The 25000-nt window shown below is 37.1% G+C and overlaps 1 protein-coding gene across 3 annotated transcripts in view; it reads right to left on the bottom strand.

Annotated features, from left to right (window-relative positions):
* LOC127410360 (neurexin-2-like) overlaps nt 1-25000 on the bottom strand; it is a 495400-nt gene that overhangs the window by 333977 nt on the left and 136423 nt on the right. For all 3 annotated transcript variants that reach the window (XM_051645599.1, XM_051645582.1, XM_051645589.1), the window contains 4 exons: nt 11096-11257; nt 8023-8461; nt 6053-6436; nt 577-780 (listed from right to left, as the gene is read on the bottom strand). In XM_051645599.1, coding sequence (XP_051501559.1) covers nt 577-780; nt 6053-6436; nt 8023-8461; nt 11096-11257 — 1189 coding nt within the window. The remainder of the gene's footprint in view (nt 1-576; nt 781-6052; nt 6437-8022; nt 8462-11095; nt 11258-25000) is intronic.

Genomic DNA, 25000 nt, shown 5'->3' with positions numbered 1-25000 from the left:
TATTTGTAAGGTATTATGGAGATTTAAAAAGTATGATTTTGGCATCCCCCTCGTGTGGTGCGCCATGCGTTGCATATGTTGCATACCCCAATTTTGCGCCCCTGACTGTTGGCCAATGATATGCTTTCATATCTAATGACATGATAATAAAACACGTCTTCTAAAGCCGCTTTTCTCAACAACTATTGATACATGTGGTTACTGGCAATTAATCTGATTAATGAATGAACATATGATGTCATTCTTTAGATTAGAGTTTTTTAATCAATTGACAGCCCTCATTTCTGTCTGTAAAACTTATTAAATGAGGAAAAATCACTAAGTGCACTTTTACAATAAATGATAATTCTGTCTCCCACTGCTGGTGGATCTGGTGAATTACAGCTTCAGGATTCAGACTTGAATTACTGAGAGGAACACACAGGGCGAGATCTGCCCACCACAACAAGATCTGGAGCAGAAATCAACCATGACTGCAACACTGAAGAAGAGAAAACCCCAAAACACACAGGAAACAGGGAATGTGTAAGACAGGAGGGGCCGGTTAACTGTCTAACTGACAGACAAGCAGGTTACCGAGGTTAACGGTGAGTTTGATGCGTCCTCCGTCCAGCTCCAGGCGTAGTGTGTCAGCTGACTCTTTAGATGTGGTGGCCATGAGCAGACCGTACGCTCGCTGAGACATGAACCTCAATGCCACGTCCTCCGCCTCTGTGTGCATGGTGCTGGGCATGATGATCTTCAGATACATACTGCCGTCATAACTCAACACCGTCGCCTCTGCGAAACACATACACACACATGTACATGAGCATTCACAAGTTTATACAGTCAGGATCCAGAAGTAAAACGATCAAGTGCTAAATTGTGTTTTTAAGAATTACACCACAGGGGGGAGTGGGGTAAGCTGTGCCACTTTGTATTTGCATTGTCCTCTAGTCATGTAGAACTGAGATAGAGGGAAAACTAATTTGCCTATTTATATTTCAGGATGTACGCTCTCGATAGCAATAAGAAGAAAACATCAATAACATACAGTCACAGAAATATGACTGGTCAAAAACGACTTGTTCCTGTGAGGGGTAAACTGTGTCATGTGAAGGGGTACGCTGAAATTTTTAGGAATATATGATTGATTTACATGAACCAACATGATTTGTTAATACAAAAGCAATTTAATGTCTGATTTTGCTGCATATTATTCAACATCCATAAACCAGCCAAAGCTTTCATATTCAGAATATTTCAATATATTGAAACTTTAATTTAATCGTATTTATTTTTTTAAATGTATTTATTTTTATTTTTTATTTTTACATGTATTTTTTTTATTTTTTACATATTTATTTTATTTTATTGTTTTATTTTTACATTTATTTATTTTTTTATTTTTATTTTATTTCTCTTTCTACATGCATATATTTATTTTTTTACTTTTTACATTTTTTTTGACAAGTATTTATTTTATTTTATTATTTTATTTTTATTTTTACATATATTTTTTTTATTTTTAACAATGGTTTATTTTATTATATGTTAATTTTTTACATGCATTTATTTTTTATTTTTTTAATGCATTTATTAGTTTTATTTTATTTTGTGCTTTTATTTTATTTATTTTTTTTACATGCAATTATTTATTTGACAAAATAAATGTTGAATTCACAGTAGAAAAAAAAACCCAAAAAAAAAACCAATTGTACTGAATAAACTAAACCATTATTATTCCACAATTCTAAGAAATGTGCTTCACTTCAAGTTTTTCAATGTGATTAGTCTAATAGTATTTCCTGCATTTTGATGCAAAGTTTACTAGCACTATATAGCACTATTATATAGTGAGTTTACACACTTTACCCCACAGATAAAACATGCCTTATTTAATTTTTATTGGCAAAAATTTAGCAGTTTAAATAATTATCATTATCATTCATCAGCATGTATGAGAAATAATAAAACCTGCATAAGTTTGCTTTTTAATAGCAATTTAAAATGTACTTTTGACATAAAATGTGTTTCCTTTTTCTCATGTGCATCTTAAATCACAAGCAGCTGTTTCTAAATACAGTCACATGACAAAAAACATTAATAACCAAAAATATCGTAGTACCGTGTGGTGACACTTGGTGTCAGTAAATGTCTGTTGTGAAACTGTACACACAGTAACACAACAGTATTCGGCTGTTCAAAAGACAAAAATAAATCGTTTTAATAAAACAAATCAAATGCCTTCTCTTATATAGTTTCTGCAAACAATAAAAAGCATTTTTCTGTGGTGCAGTTGAATCCCAAACCACACTAATAACCCACCTGCTCACCGTCTGACGACAAATATTATAAATCAAAGCTTCAGACACAGATTCTTTTGATAAATATGCACAGGCCACTGAGCTGAAACAAAATGTTATGATAAAGCTCATTGTAATCTCACTGTATTTCAGTTTAATATCAAATACATATTCCTGTCACAGACATAAAGCACAGCGATATCTGTACGGTTGCCAGTGGCGCTTGTGTTTGTAAATGGGTGTGTCGTCGCCCTGTGAGATGGAGCAGCTTGCACCAGGTGGTGTCGTTTAAAGCTGCACAGATGGTTCTGGTACGCATCACCGCTCGAGTGCTCTTCCACACTCGTGACATCGGCTTTTCCCTGCCAACATGAATCAGGATTCAACATTGTGCTGTACGGTGCAGACAAACAAGTCCAAAAGAGCATTTGTGGAGCGTCAGGCCGTAGAAACTCAACCGACTGTAGAATCTGAGTCCAAAGAGCTGAACAGAATGCTGGAGCTTCAAAATCCCTCACTGTGTGTCCCGATAAACTCATCACGCATGGACTCATCCTAGTGCTAAATATAACTGCTGTGCTGTCTGCAGAAAAACATCTCAAAGCATCCAGAGGAAATATACAGCGGCAGATCAGCACAGATTCACGATGGTCCACTTGACTTCGGTGAAATATATGGCAAAAACTAGACTTGAAAACTTGCTCTTTACAGCACACAACTTTACAACTAACTTGCTTAGTTAAAATAAGTCAGAATATCTCATGTCATTTTGCCTCTAAAGTAAATGTATCTTGTTTTAAGAATGTATCGGAAACAAAACCCAAATACTTGGCAAGAAAATGATGGTTTTATTAAAAGCAGGGAATAAAAAATAAATGTTTTGCATTTCGGTTCGTTCTGAGCAGAAACAGCATTTGTTCATTCCAGTTCCGGTGTTTCCAAATAAAAGAACAGTTAATAAGGTTCTTTTTTTAAATGACAGTAGTCTGTGTGAAGGGTGGGTGATGTACCAGTTACAGTGTTGCCATATCTTGCAAGAGAAACAAGCTCAAAATTAGAGACTTGCCTCAACCAAAATAAGGGAAATAAGCACAAATATTTGTTTCTCCTTGTGTGGGAATTATCAGCATAGAAATCCTAAAAAGCAATGTATACAGTAACCTATATAAAATAACATATTTTCAATACATTAATATTAATATTAAACGTATCCCCAAAATTATATCAAATATTTCAGATATACATCTGAATTATTTTATTTTCTATAATTTATTTAATTGTAATTATTTAATTATTTTATTTTATTTGAATTATGTGTTTTTATCACAGATCTGCTTCTTACTCAGAACCCAGCAGCATCAAATCTTTATTAATGCATCATATCTAACAATTATTCAGTGAAGACTTGGAAACAACTGTTTACTTTCATCTCAGTATTGTTTTCTTGTATCTGGATTAATTGTGCATGTATACATAGTTATTATATATAGTTGCAAAAAAGGTCTTCAGTGTGTCACAGAAGTCTTCATCCAAAATGTGCAATTAGGCAAAAAAAATGTGTGACTCAAATCGCATGCTTATCATGTTCAAATAAAAAGAGTGAAGCCCAATTTTTTGGGCAACAGGAAGTGATGTAATTCTGAAAATTTACTTTAATAAACCATTTGGTTGGTCTTTGGTTTCATGAAAAAAATAATGGTACAAAATGAACTGGTTATTAACCCTTTCAGCTCTGAAGGTGTTTATAAAGATTTCCTGTTTCAGTGGCATACCCAAAATTAAAGGCTTAAAAAAAAAAAAAAAAAAAAAAAAACAAGGAGGGTCAAGTGTTTGGTGTCATTGTAAAGAAAACATTCTGAGACTCTCAGACTAAGAAACTGCTGAAAAAAATCACACACAAAAAAAGAGCCAAAAATGGACTTTTTTCTTATTTTTATGATTTGACATTATATCTCTCTGGATCTAAATAATGTAGCTCAGAAAAAACTGCTTTTGTTTTGTTCCCAATCATGCCAACTCTATTTGAGAAAAAATTGGTGTTGATACGACAAAGCAATCAAAAGTTATAGCATTACAAAAATAATTTATCATAGTGTCCAAAAGCATCTCCAAACAAATAAAACATAATAATTGTACATAAGAACTAATTACACATGCAAACACAACAATGACTAAAGGTTTGCATAGCATGCAGACATGATTTTAGTAATGAGATTTCACAGAATGAGTTTCATTCTGTGTCATTTGAGTCATCATTGAGTCTGTGTCATGTATTTGGCGCCATCTCCTGGTGGTCATATGTAACATTGTGCTTCATGTGGATTATCTAATGATCTATGCATCTGATTATCTTGTGTGTGGACTCGTTTGAAAGATAATCACCTCCTCTAAGTAATGATATGTGATATTTTATGTTCTGTTTATTTTTTGTGAAGTTATAATCAAAAACGTGGCATGTAAGCAACACCAACATAATTATCAAAGACATATACTTAGCTATTACTCACTATATTTTTGTCTGTGAGTAAAACAAATATGACTGGTTGTATTCTACTCTTTGAGAGCTTTCCAACAACATATGACACATGGATATTTGATCAGTTTGATGTTTTTACTGATTGCAATAATAATAATAAATAATCAAAATGGAACACTTCTGATTTATCTGCAAATTTCAAAGCACTTGTTCAGTTTTGTTCATAATGTCTACATGCATTGGAAAATAGAGCTTCTAATCTTTCAAACGATACCCATTTGTGTTGGTCAAGACTGTAGTTATTAATATTTTGACTATTTTATTTTTCTCACGGGCCCACCGGCGGCCTAACATTTAACAACATTTAAAAAGTAATGTTTTCACTCCAGAACAATCGAAAGGTATTTGTCCTTGTTTTCGGTTATGTTCTGCAAAAAAAAAAAATAATAAAAATAATAATATTATATATATATATATATACACACATATATATATATAAATATATAAAAAATTGTTAGCTTTCGATTTTTGTTTCTTGAACAGTTTTTATTCCCTGATTTAAAGTGAGGGGGACACGTCCCCTCCGTATTCTACGCCCATGCTTTGAAAATCGATGATATTCGGAAACTAAAAAATTCAGTTTTTCAAGGGGATTAGTGTGTATGTGGCCTGAGACAAAGTTGAGACAGAAATGAAAACATTAATTGTCCTGAGCTCTGAAACATTTGAACATTAACATTTTCTCTGGCCAACATTACAACACTCATTCTCTGTACAAGTCTCTTTCTTTTTATTTTTTTATTTTATTTTATTTATTTATTTTTTTTTTTTTTTGGATTTTTCCCCTTTTTTCTCCCAATTTGGAATGCCCAATTCCCAATGCGCTCTAAGTCCTCGTAGTCGCATAGTGATCCGCCTCAGTCCGGGTGGCGGAGGACGAATCCCAGTTGCCTCCGCGTCTGAGACAGTCGACCCGCGCATCTTATCACGTGGCTTGTTGAGCGCGTTGCCACGGAGACATAGCGCGTGTGGAGACTTCACGCCATCCACCGCGGCAACCACGCTCAATTCACCATGCGCCCCACCGAGAACAAACCACATTATAGCGACCACGAGGAGGTTACCCCATGTGACTCTACCCTCCCTAGCAACCGGGCCAATTTGGCTGCTTAGGAGACCTGGCTGGAGTCACTCAGCACGCCCTGGGATTCAAACTAGCGAACTAGCGAACTCCAGGGGTGGTAGTCTCTTTCTTTTTAAAACTCATCCACTCTTTACCCGTTCTTACCGATCTCACAGTTGAATCCCAGGTAACCGGTGCCAGTGCAGTCACATATGTAGCGGTTCCAGCCCTCCTTGCACTGTCCTCCATTGGCACAGGGGGCACTGCTGCATCGTTTCTGCAGCTCGCGTGTACAGAAACTGCTAACGCCCGGAGCGCTCTGGATCTCCGCGAGTCGACGCACATCACGACTCTTCCCATCGATGAAGAGGTCACGGACGCAGCCCACGTAACCGTAATTGAGCAGCGCGGTCCAGACTTCGGGCGGCAGAATCAGACCCTGACGAGTTTCAGGTAAACCGCCCAGGTACATGTCACTGTCCAGATCCAGAATCTCACTGCCCTCGTTTGCGTTGAACGGAATCGAGCGGCTGTTTACAGAGATCGACCCTGAAAATGAAGAACATTTAGAAGTGTGAGCAAATAATGTTTACTTTGATGTATTTGGCAAAAGTCGCTATCCAAAATGACTTAAAGTTCATTGAAGCTTTATATTTATCAGTTTATATGTTCCTGGGAATCAAATAAAAGTCTTGTTTGAGGTCTGACTGTGTGCAATTTATAATACAGAGCAAAATGTGTCTCTTAAAGAGATGTTTTTACTCATAAACTGAAAAACCTCTCTTCTAAAGAAAAAGAAAAACATTGGAAATTTCCAAGTGAACCCATGACTCAAAAATGTTAATTGTTTTTCCAGATTCAAGGACTATAACTTGAAGAGTCAATTGTTCATTTCTGATTTTGCCCGACTCTGCTGTTTGTGTGAGCACATATTTCCATTCTCATCTCAGAGTAGATCGGGGAGATTTATGACTGACTCTTAATTGTCTATTAAACTGCAATTACAGAACGGCTGGACTTTTCCCCACAGCACAAACACCCACATACTCCAGTCTCTCACTCTATTAGTCAATTATGGCAAATGAAGAGCATTTGGCAGCACAACTCAACGACACACACACATCTGTGAGTTTTAATATGGTCACGTACAGACTCTGTTTTGGGAATAACAATCACATTTAAAGAATGAATCCAATAAATTGACATTCTGTGTGTGTGAACAGAATACAGGAGTCACTCCAGAACTCATAGTGATGGTTGACATAGTGATCACCATAACAACTGTTTGGGCTCTCGAGGATGTAAACAAGAAACATGGTTGCCAAGGGTTTAACCAGAGACTATTTAGCAGAGACGGGACACTTCTATTAAAATTAATGGGAGAAATCTGAATGCCCAATGGTCAATAGATGTAGAAAGGAAGTCCAGCCTTACAGGTAAAAGAGCCAATCACCTTTTATATACAGACATCGCCTGTCAATCAACTCGAGAACGCGCATGCACATTAGCTATACAAGCTGGGAAAATTGTGTTTTTTACCGTAATCTGAAGTTAAGAAGTACGGAAGCCCTGAACTGCACCATGTGAAAAAAAAAAACTTTGATGAAATTTTTTTTAGGTGTCGATTGAACGTTTCTCTTCAATTTTTTTCTCTCTAAAAATGTTCCAGTTTGAGCATGGAACTACTTTCTTACGTGACGGATCAGAATCTGCCGTTGCTGTTTCAAACCAAATGATGCGTCCAAGCCTTTGTTATTCATATATACAATATAAAATATATTCAGCAGTTACAGAAATACTCAGTCAATCGTGTGGCAGCAGTGCAGTGCATAAAATCATGCAGATACGGGTCAGGAGCTTCAGTTAATGTTCACATCAACCATCAGAATGGGGAAAAATGTGATCTCAGTGATTTGGAGCGTGGCATGATTGTTGGTGTCAGATGGGCTGGTTTGAGTATTTCTGGGATTTTCACACACAACAGTCTCTAGAATTTACTCAGAATGGTGCCCAAAAATAACTGAAGTGTGTGTAAACAGAACGAGATCCTCAAACACTCAGAAGTGGAGTGACAACTGGTTTGAACTGCAGTGTGAACGCGCTCTTTTAGATGTGTGTGTGTTTGTGTTTCTCACCTTTCCTCCCTTCTCTCTGGAAGTCAACATGGCACCATTCTCCATCATTGACCTTCTTGTTGCTGGTCTTGAGTTTGATACTCCCTGATCCCATGTCCATCAGCAGGTATAAAAAGCCGTCCAGCAGCTCCATGGCAAAGTAATCGCTCTTCATCTCGCGGCCGGGACGCTGCTCTTTCGTGCTCTGTGGTTTCCCATGACTGAAGAGCAGCAGTCCGCTCGGTTCTGTGGTGCGGAAATCAAATGATATGGAGCTCGTTTTTTTGGTGTCCCAGCGTGGAAGAGCAATGTAAGACTCTGCTGTCTCAAAGGTCACAGGGTCGAGGGCAGCCACGTCCTCGCAGCGGAACACCAGATCACCATGGAGACTGATCTTGGGGTCCCTCTCAATGGCCAGACGGGACAGCTCCAGCTTGAAGTCATTGTTCTTGTAGACGACCTACAGGGGACGATACAGGCAGTTTATTACTTATTACTTTAATAAACTCAGGTGTGTTCAGACACTTTCATCACTGTGAACTTGTAGAAAGTAAAGTCTCATTAAAACATTTTTCACACATTCTCAGTTAATTTAATTTGTCTACTTACAATGTCCAACAGTGTATATACAGTCAGAAGTTTACATAAACCATAAGCCAAATACATTAAAACTCAGTTTTCCACAATTCCTGACATTTAATCGTAGAAAACATTCCCTGTCTTAGGTCAGTTAGGATCACTACTTTGTCTTAAGAATGTGAAATGTCAGAATAATAGTAGAGAGAATGATTTATTTCAGCTTTTATTTCTTTCATCACATTCCCAGTGGGTCAGAAGTTTACATACACTTTGTTAGTATTTGGTAGCATTGCCTTTAAATTGTTTAACTTGGGTCAAATATTATGGGTATCCTTCCACAAGCTTCTCACAATAAGTTGCTGGAATTTTGTCCCATTCCTCCAGACAGAACTGGTGTAACTGAGTCAGGTTTGTAGACCTCCTTGCTCACACACACTTTTTCAGTTCTGCCCACAAATTTTCTATTGGATTGAGGTCATGTCTTGAGATGCTGCTTCAATATATCCACATAATTTTCCTTCCTCATGATGCCATCTATTTTGTGAAGTGCACCAGTCCCTCCTGCAGCAAAGCACCCCCACAACATGATGCTGCCACCCCCATGCTTCACGGTTGGGATGGTGTTCTGCAGCTTGCAAGCCTCACCCTTTTTCCTCCAAACATAACGATGGTCATTATGGCCAAACAGTTACAATTTTTGTTTAATCAAACCAGAGGACATTTCTCCAAAAAGTAAGATCTCTGTCCCCATGTGCACTTGCAAACTGTAGTCTGGCTTTTTTATGGTGGTTTTGGAGCAGTGGCTTCTTCCTTGCTGAGCAGCCTTTCAGGTTATGTTGATATAGGACTCATTTTACTGTGGATATAGATACTTGTCTACCTGTTTCCTCCAGCATCTTCACAAGGTCCTTTGCTGTTGTTCTGGGATTGATTTACACTTTTCGCACCAAACTACGTTCATCTCTAGGAGACAGAATGTGTCTCCTTCCTGAGTGGTATGATGGCTGTGTGGTCCCATGGTGTTTATACTTGCGTACTATTGTTTGTATAGATGAACGTGGTACCTTCAGGTGTTTGGAAATTGCTCCCAAGGATGAACCAGACTTGCGGAGGTCCACAATTTTTTTTTTTGAGGTGTTGGCTGATTTCTTTTGATTTTCCCATGATGTCAAGCAAAGAGACACTGAGTTTGAAGGTAGGCCTTAAAATACATCCACAGGTACACCTCCAATTCAGTACACCTCCTATCAGAAGCTAATTGTCTAAAGGCTTGACATAATTTTCTGGAATTTTCCAAGCTGCTTAAAGGCACAGTTAACTTAGTGTATGTAAACTTCTGACCCACTGGAATTGTGATATAGTCAATTAAAAGTGAAACAATCGGTCTGTAAACAATTGTTGGAAGAATTTCTCGTGTCATGCACAAAGTAGATGTCCTAAGCGACTTGCCAAAACTATAGTCTGCTAATATGAAACTGTGGAGTGGTTAAAAAATTAGTTTTAATGACTTCAACCTAAGTGTATGTAAACTTCTGACTTCAGCTGTACATGCATCACAGGAGATTTATGTCATTTTTGTGTCATTTTCAGCACATTCCAAATTCTGTATTGTTTTTAATAGAATTCTGTGCTGGAAATGAAGCTGATGGAAATGACATTTTTAATTTTTTCACATAAAATGATTCCTTTTTTCTTGCTATAATTTCATAGTTAGCATTTTATAAATTTAAATCAAATTTTCACACCTTTTTATTTTATTTTTTACGGTCTTTTACAATTACAGCTTGATTGAAAATTAGGGCCAATAAAAATCTTCAGCTCACAAGTGATTTTTACCTTGATTTTTCTTTGTTTTGTCTCATATTCCATCTCAGGCATGCTCATCCCAGGAGATCAGCAGTTACAGAAATACTCAAACCAACCCGTCTGACACCAATAATCATGCCACAGTCCAAATCACTGAGATCACATTTTCCCCATTCTGATGGTTGATAAGAACATTAACTGAAGCTCCTGACCCGTATAGATAAAACTATTTTATATTTGAGCAGCTGCGTATGGAATGGCATACCACAAAATTACTCTTACGATTTTAATACACATACTATTGACTGAGGGCTCCACCCCAACTAATCCATAAAAAAATACATTTAATTAATTAATAAAAACGTATAATTTAGCTTTGTAAAGGAATTCCTGCTTAGGCATAATTTGTATTTGTCTACAAAATTAGCATTTGATCATAAGCCTTAAGATTAAAAGGTTCATGAATTCAAATGATGGCCTGGAAATTTAACAAAAAAATATGCCGTATAAGGAAGTTATAGAGTTTTAGAATGTCATGAGGGTGAATAAATGACAACACAATTATCATTTTTGGGTGAAAAATTCCCTTAAAATTCAAAAGAGCAAAGATGTTGAGACAGCTGATCAGGACAGGTCTTGTGAAGTACTGTAGAGGTCTCAACAGCATTTTAAAGAATGCAGTGACAATAATATTTCCCGACACACTCACATCTTTCAGGCAGCCCATGAAGTTGTTGCTGACGGGTGATCCGGGCAGATCCGCCGTGTTCGGACTTCCACCGATATAGAAGAAGTCATCAGAGCCGAGCATTGTGTAGTCTTCCTGTGTGTAACCAGTGGTGGTCAGAATACCATCCACTGAGATAGTGACCTACCGATGGGACGACCCGTGACAGACAGAGAGAGAGAGACAGAGAGAGTATTTCCAAGGAGAAAGAGAGAGAAAGAGAAAAGGAGAGAAAGACACTGGATTAAAGAGTCATTGAGGTTTTAGTTGCTTGAGGAAAGATTTTCTTTACAGTGCCGTTGTAAAAGCTCATTGCTGTTCAACATCCTAAACCTTCAAACTGACCTCAAATTCACATTATTACACTTTAATAATACATTATGATTCTTACTTATTTAATTTATAATGACTAGAATCCTGGTGCTGATAAGATTTTAAACCAAAGTACAATCCAAATTATATACACACTCACTTCCTGCCTGTGAACCCTACAGAGTCCAGACAATGACAAAATATTATTTTAATTCTACTCTCCACGGCTTCCATGGCTTAAACTCCAAATGCTTTTACTAAAGCCTGAATTAAAGTTTTCATGTCGGGTCATTTATGCCACTAGTAAAATCATTCTGAGCTGCAGTTATGTTCTATATTTCAGATGTAGTCTCACAAGCCAAACGTTTAACTATTGCTTTCAAATCCGATCCATTTGGTTTAAATCCAATCGAGATTGTTACATTACAGTCCAGCGTTACATTCAACAGACAATACAGAAGTTATTGTGTCGACTTTATTCTGAGTTTCCCTCAATGTCCATCATATGTGATAAGTCATGAATATTTCAAAGACTCTGAAAACAAAGGAGAAAATACAGATGTGCTTAAGAAACGTGCTGTCAAACATTTGCATACACCTGTCAAAAGCCTGAATGAAAGTTTTCATGTTGGGTCATTTATGTCACTAATAAAATCATTCAGAGCTGCAGTTATGTTCTATATTTACATTTACATTGATTCATTTGGCAGACGCTTTTCTCCAAAGTGACTTACAAAAGAGGAATAATACAAAATAAACAATTCATCACAGACTGGCTAAACCGACCGTCTGCTAGCTGCCTTGAGACGTCATGATTCACCAGTTCTATATTTCAGATGTAGTCTCACAAGCCAAATGTTGAACTACTGCCATCAAATCTGATCCATTTGGTTTAAATCCGATCGAGACTGTTACATTACAGTCCAGCGTTACAGTCAACAGACAACACAGTAGTAGTTAGCAGAAACTATGTCAACTTCATTCTGAATTTCCCTCAATGGCCATGTGATAAGTAATTCATATTTCAGAGACTCTGAAAACAAAGAAGATGTGCTTGAGAAATGTGCTTTCAAACTATAACGGAATATGTTGTGTTCAATACAAGTTAAGCTCAGTCCACAGCATTTATGGCATAATGTTTACCGCAAATATTAATTTTGACTTGCCCTTGAAAAATTACAAAGTTCCAGTGAGACACTTACAATGGAAGTCAATGGGGTCAATTTTGGAGGGTTTAAAGGCAGAAATGTGAAGCTTATAATTTTATAAAAGCACTTACATTAAGTCTTCTGTTAAAACTCGTGTATTATTTGAGCTGTAAAGTTAAATCATCGGTTTTATGGTAGTTTTAGGGTTTGTATGGCAATGAAGTTGTACAATTGTCTATATCTTTCCACAGATGTGGTCAGTAAGTGATTTTATCACAGTAAAATCATGTTAACACACATATTGTTTACGTCTTGTGTCTATACTTTTGAAACAGTGAGTATTTTAATGTTTTATTGTAAGTGTCTCACTGGAACACAGATTTGTGCATTTTTGAAGAAAGGGAGGAACGAGTCAAAATAATTTTCTTTGGTAATCAACATTATGACACAAATGCTTCGATTGAGCTGAACTTGTATCGAACCCGGACTATTCCTTTACAGACAACAGCCTGAATCATGTCAGCCAGAACGATTGATCTTATTGTTTTCTATGAGCGATTTTAGGAACATTTGTTATTTTTTAAGTGCAATTTCCAAAGCTGTACTTAACACACACATTCAAGGACATTCTTTAAGTGCTACTTAAGAGAGTCGCTGTCCATATTTAAAGGACTGAAATGTGACAGTGTAGTGAGCTTCTCAATGTAACTTCATTTAATGTGTGCGTAGCTTTAGAAATACTTATAATTTACCCCACCGGGAATGTTTACATTTATTTATGTTACATATGCTCAGCTTAATTAACTACATAATTACTGTAAATGCAATTTTGTGATCATTTTGTGCAGAATTATCGATCTTTCAGGGTCAGTAAAGACATGTCAATGTAAATGATCCTACCAATAATCAAGCACATATTAAATATAACAAGTTTCACCGTGTTGTCAGCTGGAGGCTGCGCTTCAGGAACATTCACCAATCAAGCGAAAGTCTGTTTTTTGCTCCCTAAAGTGACAACGTCCAACGTTGCATATTGTGGTGCGTGCGAGAGTGCCCATGAGTGTCTGAGATGTGGCTGAACTGGAAGATGAGGAGGTTATAGACGATGAGGAAGGTGGGAAGCAAGGTTATTATCACATACTAAAACGAAAAAGAAAACTGGAACTAAATGTTAAAAAAAAATAATAATAATTTCGTAAACTAAATAAAAACATAATTGGAAAACTGAAACTGAACTAAAATAAAATAAAAATAATCTTGAATAAGATTTCGTTTTCGTTTTTGTTGCGATATGTTTATAAACCTTTAAACCCGACACTACTGTAACATGAAGATGCCGCTCGATGGCGTTAATAGATGGCCTATTACGTCATTGCATCAGCAACAGAGCGATCACTGCCATCATGAAGAGAGGTGTTTTCACTCGTTCTGTCTTGCCCTGTCAATCTGTGATTTGTTTTACATTTTATTTGGAAACGTTAAAGAGTTTGGTTTGAAGTTCAGCATGGCTCGACATTAACACTTGTCCAGGACAAGTGGATTTTTTAAGGGGCAAGTAAAAAAGAAAAGTAGCTTGAATGTCACTAATGAAAAAATAACCGGCTATACGTGTGATATAGCCAACGCCTTATTCTTATACTGCTGTTAAAAATAGTCCAGAGCGCGTCATTTTTTAATTCACAAGCGATCTAATAATAACTGCACGCTTTCACTGACAGGAGGCTTTGTGCGTTTACATGCGTGTGCACTCCGAGAACACTCATAATGCAGATACACACCTGAAATACACTTCAAAATGCCCGTCTTGGTGTGGTATTCATGTAAACTCAGAGAGTGATGTCTAAAGGGAACGTAAACTGTGGGGAAAAAGCTGATTTGCATCGGACTTGTAATGTAACCTAATAGACATACTACTCTCTGTGTGTTCATATTTATCAAACAATCATATCAAGAAAACACTTACTGTTCTTGGCTGGGTAACTTTATTAGATTTACAGAGTATTAATGTATTAGACAGTACATTATACAGTGAAGAGCAGAAGCATTTCATTCTGAATGTTCACTTGAGTACATGATACTGCTGTTAAAAACACTTAAAGCTGTTAACAAAAGCACTGTTTTCTTAATTTAGTATTTTCTGTTCTATTACTTTTAATTGATTTCTATTCATTGCTGTATTGTTATTTTATTACTGACTGTTTAGTAGTCTTCAATATTTACTTGAGTATAATTCTTACATAACAAATTAGTTAGTGTGATTATTTGTTGTGATAACTGTCCAATTTCACTAACAACTACAGAAATATTGGTATTGTGACAATGTACATATTGTGCATGATAGATGCAATAAATGATGAAAACGTAGATCTCATTCCATAGAAGTGTGAGCACCTGCTGTAAATGATGTGATGGAGGCTTTCCTTTATTTCACTCCTGTACGTAACATAATATAATTATCATATGACAATATCCTCCCGTACTACACAGTGCAGTTTACATTTCTGTCGCAGAGAATCGAGTTGATTGCATAAGTAGGGCCGTTTCTAAGCATGTGGGGGTCTTAAGCAAAATCCTACTTGGAGGCCCCTGCAATAATATTATTTACAAATTGGACATTGGGGAGTCCCGCAATACGACCTCCATTACACAAATGCCTGTTTTCCCCATTCTCCAATTATCCCTTAATATAAATACTAAAACCAAAATAAAAATAACATCTCATTTAATATGGAAAACAATTTTTCTGCCACTTTGCACCAACTACGTAATCGTGCACACAAATCTGTCTAGGTAACTTACTGATTTAGGCCTAATTATTTATTCAGTCATTTATTTATCAATTTTATGTAATTATGTATTATTACTGTATACATTAGTAGCCAAATTAAAAATATGCAGGATTTTTAATATGATAGGTATCAATATATTATATTATATTCAGATAAAAATAAACTAAATGTAAAATAAAAAGTATCTTGGTCACATTGTATACTACTGCATAAACTGTAATAATCCCAACATTAACTGTATTAAATTGTATAAAGTGTAATTTCGCATTAGTTTTAAGCACTCAACCATTACTCCAGAGCACTCGTAGATCTACGGCAATTTTCAAGTACTACTTAAGTTACGACGATTTTGAGAAATAGCCCATAATTCTAAGATGATTCGTATGTTTTTACGATCTACTTCGACTTATGGTGCTTTTGTGAAACGAGACCCAGGTGATTTACGGTTCTTGCATCAGACTACGAAAGAGCCGTCATAGTCAACTTCAGAAAGTCGAAATGGAAATTAAACTACAGCAATTAAACTACAAAAAGTGCTTAAAAAGAACAACATCTAACCTTTGGTGATGTCTGAGGCTGAGACTAACACATCACAAATGTAACATTCCTACATTCATTTATTAAACGTCCTCCTTCAATAATAAGCATGATAGAATAATATGGAGAATCCAACCGTATGACCTTCAATTAACGTTTTAATACAGTTCATATTCCTCTCTATTTTGGTAATTAAATCTGTCACCTTGACTAGAATGAAATGCTATAAATGTGTTTGATAACTCTGGATTTCTCTGGAGCAGTACACACACACATTTGTCTGGACTCTGATTTAAGGACAATATTTCTATAAAATAACAAACTTGATGACAGCATTTGTGAGAGAACTGCATTGTGTTTTTCATTTTCAAAATGTGTTTACTCCGTTCACTTTTTAAACGCTTCAGGTTCACTTTTGTGTTGAATAATAATGATGTTTTTGCTCTTTCTGACTGAACGTGTCCAATTAAAACCTGCGCTGATAAAGGCTGGTGCTCTGCGCTGAGACAGACAACTTTATCTGTCAAATTACTTTCTTTTTCAACAAATATCACACATGCAGCCACAATGATTTCTGCCTCTTCAAAATACAATTTAAACCAACATCTAATCAAATACCTGCTCAAAACAGCCGCCAGAGACAATTATCCACTTTTGTGTTGTTCTAAACACAGTAAAACACAAAGGTCTGTTAAATAATTCCAAAGGCTTCACGCCATTATCACTAATATAGCCTGTACTTACAGAACTGATTCATTAGAAAACATTAGCTTTTAAAGTTCAGAAAGTTCAGTTTTGAGCTTTTAACAACTGCACTGTAAAGAAGCATTTCCAAAGCGCTCTTTCACGATCATCTCTTTCATGTGCCGTTCACCTTTTCAAACGTTTTTTTCATACTTCTGTACGGCCGTACAAACACAACACATTTTTATGTCTGCTGTTGTATTTTAAGTGGGTTTGAACAGGTGATCTTAAAATGGGGATTTTTGAAATAATTTGTCATGATTAAGGCATATCTGAGGGGTTGTGTTTGCTTTTACATGAAGGCACATTTGGGATTAACAACTTTTCATTGTGGAAAGGCTGAAAAGTTGTACATTACACTTCAAGACCCCATGAAATTGTTTGATGAGTGCAGTTGTCTTTCATTTGTTGACATATTTCCTCTTGAAACAAGAAGTTGGGACAGAACATCAGATGGGATCCACCCACGAGTGCAAGATGATGTCATCAATATTAAGGTCTGTTTTTCTTGAGACTGTACATTTTAAATGTGTTTTATATCTGCTATAACTTTCTTTTTGTCAAACTTTAAGAGTAACTAAACACACAAAACTAAAATTGTTGATTTCAAGGGGTCTTTCAGAAAATATTTAAGTGATCAGAAGCTCAATTATGGTATCATAAATTCTCAAGAGTGTTCTTAAAGGGGCCAAATACGTGCATGATAATCCTCTGATCTTAATATCGTTATGGAATATTTCAGTGTTATCTGTTGGCGTGTGACCAGCATGAGTGTGTGTGTGTGGTATGTGTGTGTGTGTGTTTGGCCTCTGGCATTCTGACGATGTTGGCAACGCTCGACGCCAGTGTTATCACGATAAATAAATCATTACGGCGGGCAAGTTGACCAGCTGTCAGCCACCTGTGATACAGACCCCACTGAGAGAGAGAGACACAGAGACACAGAGAGAGAGAGAGAGAGAGAGAGAGAGAGAGAGAGAGAGAAATGTTAGCACTCACACAAACATCATATGTGCCCCAGTTACATCCATTGTCAATGGATGTAACTGAGCAGAGATATATAACCATAAAACCTATTTAACAACAACAGAGATAGTAAATACAAAGAATAAATAGTCTAAATATGCAAGCAAGCAAATGATGAATGTTTAATTCTGCAAGTGGCATCCAGCTATCATCTCAAAAACAAATAAAGTTCATTTTCATTTCTTACCTAGTTTTGTGTCAAAAAGCCTTAATTTTGGCTGTCCAATCAAATAACTTATATATTAGAAAATGGACAAAATATTGTAGTTGAGCACAAACAACATTCTGTTTATCTTCTGTCTTCCATTGAGAAAAACAAATAAATAAAAAAATCAGCATCCACATTTAATTAAAAACAAATATAATAATATAGCTGCAAGCAGCAATTATGGGGCCAAGCACTGAAATGGTAAGCACTGCACAGCATTATCCACAACCCAAAGATCACATATGACATAAAGCACAAACACACACAACATGACACATCACCTCAGAATGGATTTGAACCTACAACTTTCCATTCAACAGGTCACTGCACAGTCCACTGCACCACAGAGCCACAACACTGATAGTCACCAGAGGGACATACCAAGCACAGAACAATCACTAACCGTATTCATGTAACTATACAACAAAATGAAAATAAAAATTTGATTGGAGAAAAGCCCAGCAACCATTTAGAAAGCCCAATGCAAAGATCTCTGTAAAAACTGACATTTTAACTGCATGAATTTTCAAGGTGAGGATTTGAACCCATAACTTTTGAAACCATTAACAAATATTTTATTACACTGAGCCACTCAGCTGACATGTCAGGCTGATGGCAAAAAGACATGGGAAGGCTAGAGTCAGCACACAGGTGTGGATTATGTTTTTAACAATAGGTGGCACTGCCTCAATACTGCTCAGGTATCTTTAGGACATGATGTTTATGATACATAAAAATGTTATTTTAAATCTGACAATGCTTTTAAAAGATATATAACTTTTTAATAAAATTAATTGTGATGGAGGGACAGTATGCCTGACATGAAAAATATTGGTATCATTGAAATCTGCATGACCTAAGGAATCCATAGACACCAACCCCATGATTTTAGGACATACAGATCAAACATTTGACCCATAGGTGGCACTGTCTCCAAACTTTGCATGTACCCTCATATCATGGTCATGATGAAGCATACCAAGTTTCTTTTTGATAGGACAAACCATTGCTGAGATACAGCCTCACATCCAGTTTTACATAGGCCTTATTAACTTTGTGCTGCCTTAACTTTAAAACAAAGAAGAAAAATTATTTACTATCATTTCTGTGCAGCTCGGTCTGGAGATTATTTTGAGCCATTGTTTGGACAAATCAACAAAGTTTGAAGGATGTCAAGCTTTTAAACAGTAAACATCATTATACAAGATGGCAGCTACAGTAGTGGGTGGAGTTATAATATATGGGGCTTCATTTCAATCATTAAGAGGAGAGTAATCACATGAATCCCCTAGGAGGAGTCACATGAATCCCCTAGGAGGAGTATTTAAAAGTTCAGAGCCTACGATTTTCAGAAAATCCAAAATGGCCAACTTACTGTTGGGCAGAGCTAATGACTGTGAGTGCTTTATGAGAACTATACATGTACCAATTTTGGTGACTGTAGGTGAAAATTGGGGTGCTACGGAGTCTCTCTTACTTGCCCATTTTCAAGGGGTTTTCACGCATGTTAAGTACCCCAGAAGTACCGAAAACCTTGAAAAAGAATAATAATAATAATCCTTAGAAGAGCAATAGAGCCTCTACACTTTCAGTGCTTGGGCCCTAGTAATACTTACAGATATAATTGGTGCTATAGTTGCCAGTCAACAAAGAGACATACCAAGCTTAGAGGAATCACAGCCGAGCACAGCTGTTACCATGATCACCATACCATGATCTGGCTGATCACATCACAGACATGGAGCAACAACACCCGGACTCTCTTATCATTATTCTGGGAGATTTTAATAAAGCTAACCTCACCCATGAACTGCCAAAATACAAACAACACATCACATGCCCCACTAGAGACAATAATATAGTGGACCACTGCTACACCACTGTAAAGGATGCATATCGCTCTGTCCCACGTGCAGCTTTAGGACTCTCTGATCACTGTCTGGCTCATCTTCTCCTGACCTACAAGAAGAAACTAAAATCAGCAAAGCCTATAGTAAAGAGATGGACTAATGAAGCAGAGCTTGAACTACAAGCCTGCTTTGACTGCACTTATTGGAGTGTTTTTGAGGCTGCAGCCACAGACCTGGAAGAGCTCACAGATACAGTGACATCATATATCAGTTTCTGTGAGGATATGTGCATCCCTACCAGGATATTTTTTATCATTCAATAATGATAAACCATGGTTTACAGGAAAATTCAGACAGCTTCATCATGCCAAAGAGGATGCGTACAGAAGTGGGGATAAAATATTGTACAACCAGGCAAGAAACACACTGACTAAGGAAATCAGAGTGGCTAAAAGAAGCTACTCTGAAAAGCTGAAAAAACAGCTTTCAGCCAATGATCCTGCATCTGTGATGAAAGGCCTGAAAAGCATTACCAAGTATGAGACACTTCCCCCTCGCTCTGTAGAGAATCTACTAATGGCTGATGAACTGAATGTGTTTTACTGCAGGTTTGAAAAGCCCAGTCTCACACCCCTCCCTCACTCTGATCTTCACTTCGCACACACCAACACCTCATGGAACACCCCTCCTCCCCCCTTCTGATACTCAAACTGCACTTATGTTCTGTGAGGAGGATGTGTGCCGGGTTTTTATGAAACAAAAGCTTCAGGCCCAGATGGTGTTTCACCTGCCTGTCTGAAAGCCTGCACTGACCAGCTGGCCCCCATCTTCACACAGATCTTCAATATATCACTGGAGCAGTGTGAAGTTTCCTGCTGCTTCAAACGCTCCACCATCTTTCCAGTCCCCCACAAACCCAAAATCACAGGACATAATGACTTCAGACCTGTCGCTCTCACATCTGTGGTCATGAAGTCATTTGAGAGACTGGTTTTGGCCTACCTGAATTACATCACTGGATCCCTGCTAGACCCCCTTCAATTTGCTTACCAAGCAAACAGGTCTGTGGATGATGCTGTCAACACAGGACTGCATTATATCCTGCAACACCTCGGCAGACCTGGGACTTATGCAAGGATCCTATTTGTGTTGTTCAGCCTTCAATACCATGATGCCTGATCTTCTCTCAACCAAACTGACCCAGCTCTCCATGCCCACCCCAATCTGTCGATGGATCACCAGTTTTCTGACAGATAGGCAGCAGCTAATGAGACTGGGTAAACTCACATCCGGTACCCTCACTATTAGCACTGGTGCTCCTTAGGGATGTGTTCTCTCTCCACTGCTCTTCTCCATGTACACAAATGACTGCACTGCAAAGGACCCCTCTCTCAAGCTCCTGAAGTTTGCAGACGACACCACAGTCATCAGCCTCATCCGCGACGGTGACGAGTCTGCATACAGACAGGATGTTGAACAGCTGGCTGTCTGGTGCAGTCACAACAACCTTGAGCTGAACACACTCAAAACAGTGGAGATGATAGTGGACTTAAGAGAAATCCCCCTGCACCATACTGAACAGCACTGTGGCAGCAGTGGAGTCATTCAGGTTCCTGGGCTCTACCATCTCTCAGGACCTGAAGTGTGACACCAACACAGATTCCATTGTGAAGAAGGCTCAGCAGAGGTTGTACTTCCTTCGCCAATTGAGGAAGTTCAACCTGCAACAGGCGCTGCTGACACAGTTCTACTCGGCCATCATTGAGTCTGTCCTGTGTACATCTATATCTGTCTGGTTTGGTTTAGCCACCAAATCAGACAGAAGGAAACTACAATGGACAGTCAGGACTGCTGAGAGGATTATTGGTGCCCCCCTGCCCACTCTCCAAGACCTGTACATCTCCAGAATGAGGAAACGTGCAGGTAGAATCACTCCGGACCCCACACACCCTGCCCATTCCCTCTTTGAACTGTTGCCCTCTGGCCGGCACTACAGAGCACTGAGCGCCAGGACATCCAGGCACAAGAACAGTTTTTACCCTCAGGTCATTTTCTACATGAACAATTAAACTTCCTTCAGGACTCACCCATAGTGCAATAATGTAAATAAATATCTCATGTATATATGTAAATTCCATATTTAATTCAATAACTGTTCACACTCTGACCCCAGTCTAGCTGGGATATGTGAAAAAAGAAGAATTTCACTGTATATGTGCAAATGTATAATGTGTGATAAATAAAGATAATTATTAATTATTAATTATTACCCCAACCTTGCACATACATTAACACTTGCACATGTACATATGCCATTCTATATGTCCTATTATTTGTATGTCTATTTATACTCTTGTTTTATATTCAGTGTCTCACTGTAATGTTCTATGTACTTGTTTCTCCTATCACCATTAACATGCTAACTGAATAGCATGCTAAGCTATCACAGCATGCTAAACAGACCATGTTCTATTGAACTACATGTGATGTCTCCAAACTTCTCAATCCTTTCAAAAGATATCACTCCCATATATATCAGAAGAACAACACCAAGACAAAGAAGAACAAGAACTATACCTGTAAACAGAAATGATCTGTGATAAGCCCTGTAACTATTCAATAAACACAATAAAATTATCTCAAGTACAATATAACATCAACTCTAACACTGGTCGCTCTGGGAATCAAACCCATGACCTTTCGAACTATAGATCAGTGCTTTAACACAATTGACTAGCCCATTGAGTGGCAAAGAGACTTCCTGAGGTTAGAGTCAGCACTCAAGTGTAGGTTAGATTTGAACTATAGGTGGCGCTGTTTCCAAACTGCTGAAATATTATCAGGATATGTTAGGGTTAGGTTTTTAGAACATACAGTTCAAAAGTTACAGGCAAAAAAATAAAAAAATTAAAAATTCACATTTCTTGACCCATAGGTGGCGCTGTTGCGAAACTCTGCATGTGCCCTCGGACAATGGTCCTCATGAGACACACCAAGTTTAGTTTTGCTAGGATACAGCGTTGCCGAGATACAGCCTCAAATCCGATTTCACAGCCACCGCGTTAACTATTTGTTTGCATAATTTTTCGGTCCTTTGGAATCATCAAGAGGAGAGTAATCAGACAAAAAAGAATTGTGTATCTAGAACAAACAGTTAAAAAGATACGCACAAAAGAAAAGTTTGGTATGGGGGCTATTCATAACCATCCCTATCAGTGTGCCAAATTTAATCTTTTTCCTATGTACGGTTCTATGGGCAGCCATAGACTCCCATTGGGGAGGAATAATAATAATAATAATAATAACGAGATCAATAGGTATCACAGAACCTATCTAAGTGGAAAAAAAAAAAAAAAAAACACTTGTGGTGTTCAGGTCCAATATAGGAAATGGATGGAAAACACAAAAATACTGAGATTTTTTTACTTTTTTTATTTATCAAATAAAAATCAATAAATCAGACACAATGCAGACATAAATGAAGGATGAGACTATAAAATATCCACAATGCAGAAAACACACACACACACACACAGATTTGTTTGATTATATTTGTGATCTCTCATTAACTTCTATTGATTTCATATCAGGCTAATGATATTTTCTATTTCCAAACTTTACCCTTAAACCTAACCATCACACAAACATGTGCACATCACTACATTTGAAGATCAACATCATCTGACCAATTTAAGAGCTTTTATTTTTTTTATTTTTTTTTTACTGATGAGGACATATGGCCCTCAATAGTGTAGACAAACTAGTCTCTATATATACAAAACATACCACACAGGTCGATATCTGAGTCTGACCCCTGTGTGATAAAGTTTATGATCGAATTTTAATGTTTGATGTTTGAAATAAATGACAGGTAACAGAATAATTACTCTGTCTTTTCTTTGTAACACAATCAGATTTAACTGTAACAGCATGGTCAGGTTTGACCGCATACTGGAGCACAACTGCAAAATCTGACACTTCAACCCAAGTGATTTTATTCAGATGTTTTCCATGTTTTATTTCTAATGTATGATTACAATTGTAATATATCTTTAAGATAGCCCACCTTTTTCTTTTTTTTTCATCAGCATTGCAGTATGTGAATAGGTAACGTTCTCGTTGCACGCGGCTGCGCTGATGTCTCTGTGCACACACCGCAATATTATTCCCATGCAGAAAACAGAACAGCAAATACTGATGCGAATGAGGCAAGATATCATTACGTTTATTTTACACATTCTCAGAGTTCCTTAAAGTCTATGATCTTAAATAGTGCATTTGACTCAAACACACTGGGTTGTATTTGGCTGTATTTTGTTTTTGATTTCACTGGAAGATTGCTCAGATGAGAGACAGAGAAACGGAGTACGCGTCAGACAGCTGTGTGCAAGGCAGCACTATGTGACAAACACTGCCGCTATGTCACTTATGGCCGAGTCCGCCTATGACTAGAGGGAAGGAAAATACTTAGTTTGACAAGTTAACGACTGGTAAGGGCATGATTCAAGATAAAATGAACCTCAGATAGCTTACTGCAGCTGCTGTTTTCTTAGATCACATGCACATTATCACATATTTCAGCTGCATAATTTTAGGGGGGCTGAGATGAAAAACAGAGTCTAGCAATGCCTAAGCTCTACATTTCTAAATATTTATATATTAGTTTATTTGAACTGGATTGCAAAACATCTAAATGTTAATATTGTATGTTTATATATATAAAATAAATACAAAATTCACACATAAAATAAAGGAAAATATTACACATGTATGTTCGGATCATTTTTGACCCACGTTCGCCACGACTGTGACTCAAACATAAACAATGCATGAGGTTTAAAAAAAGAGTATTTAGTATATAGTTCAGAATAATTTAAGTGATCCGTTCAATCCGGCACTTTACACTAAGGTTCAATATGTTGGCATTGATATATTTGGTATCGTGGACTAACAATGAACACTGACTTTAACATCATTCATTTATCTTGTTTATGCTATTGTATATAAATAAATATACTAGAGCTCATTATTAGTTCTTAATGCATTTCTATAAGCACAAAGAAACATCAAGAAGTTTGTTGAAAGTGTCATGAGTTTATTCTGACACATAATCCAGACAGCAGCCTTGAACGTCTGTTCCACAGCATGACGAGACGACAATGACTATCAGATGTTTTAATAGCTAAAGACAGTTATTTGTTCGTCTGTATTAATGCATTCTGTTTGAGGTCTCTGTAGATGTCAGATTTCAGAATGTTCTCTTTTTCAACAAA

The sequence above is a fragment of the Myxocyprinus asiaticus genome, chromosome 2 (genome assembly GCF_019703515.2).
Source record: "Myxocyprinus asiaticus isolate MX2 ecotype Aquarium Trade chromosome 2, UBuf_Myxa_2, whole genome shotgun sequence".
Lineage (NCBI taxonomy): Eukaryota > Metazoa > Chordata > Actinopteri > Cypriniformes > Catostomidae > Myxocyprinus > Myxocyprinus asiaticus.
The sequence above is the reverse complement of the archived record's forward strand: the minus strand, read 5'-3'. Positions and strand labels throughout refer to the sequence as shown.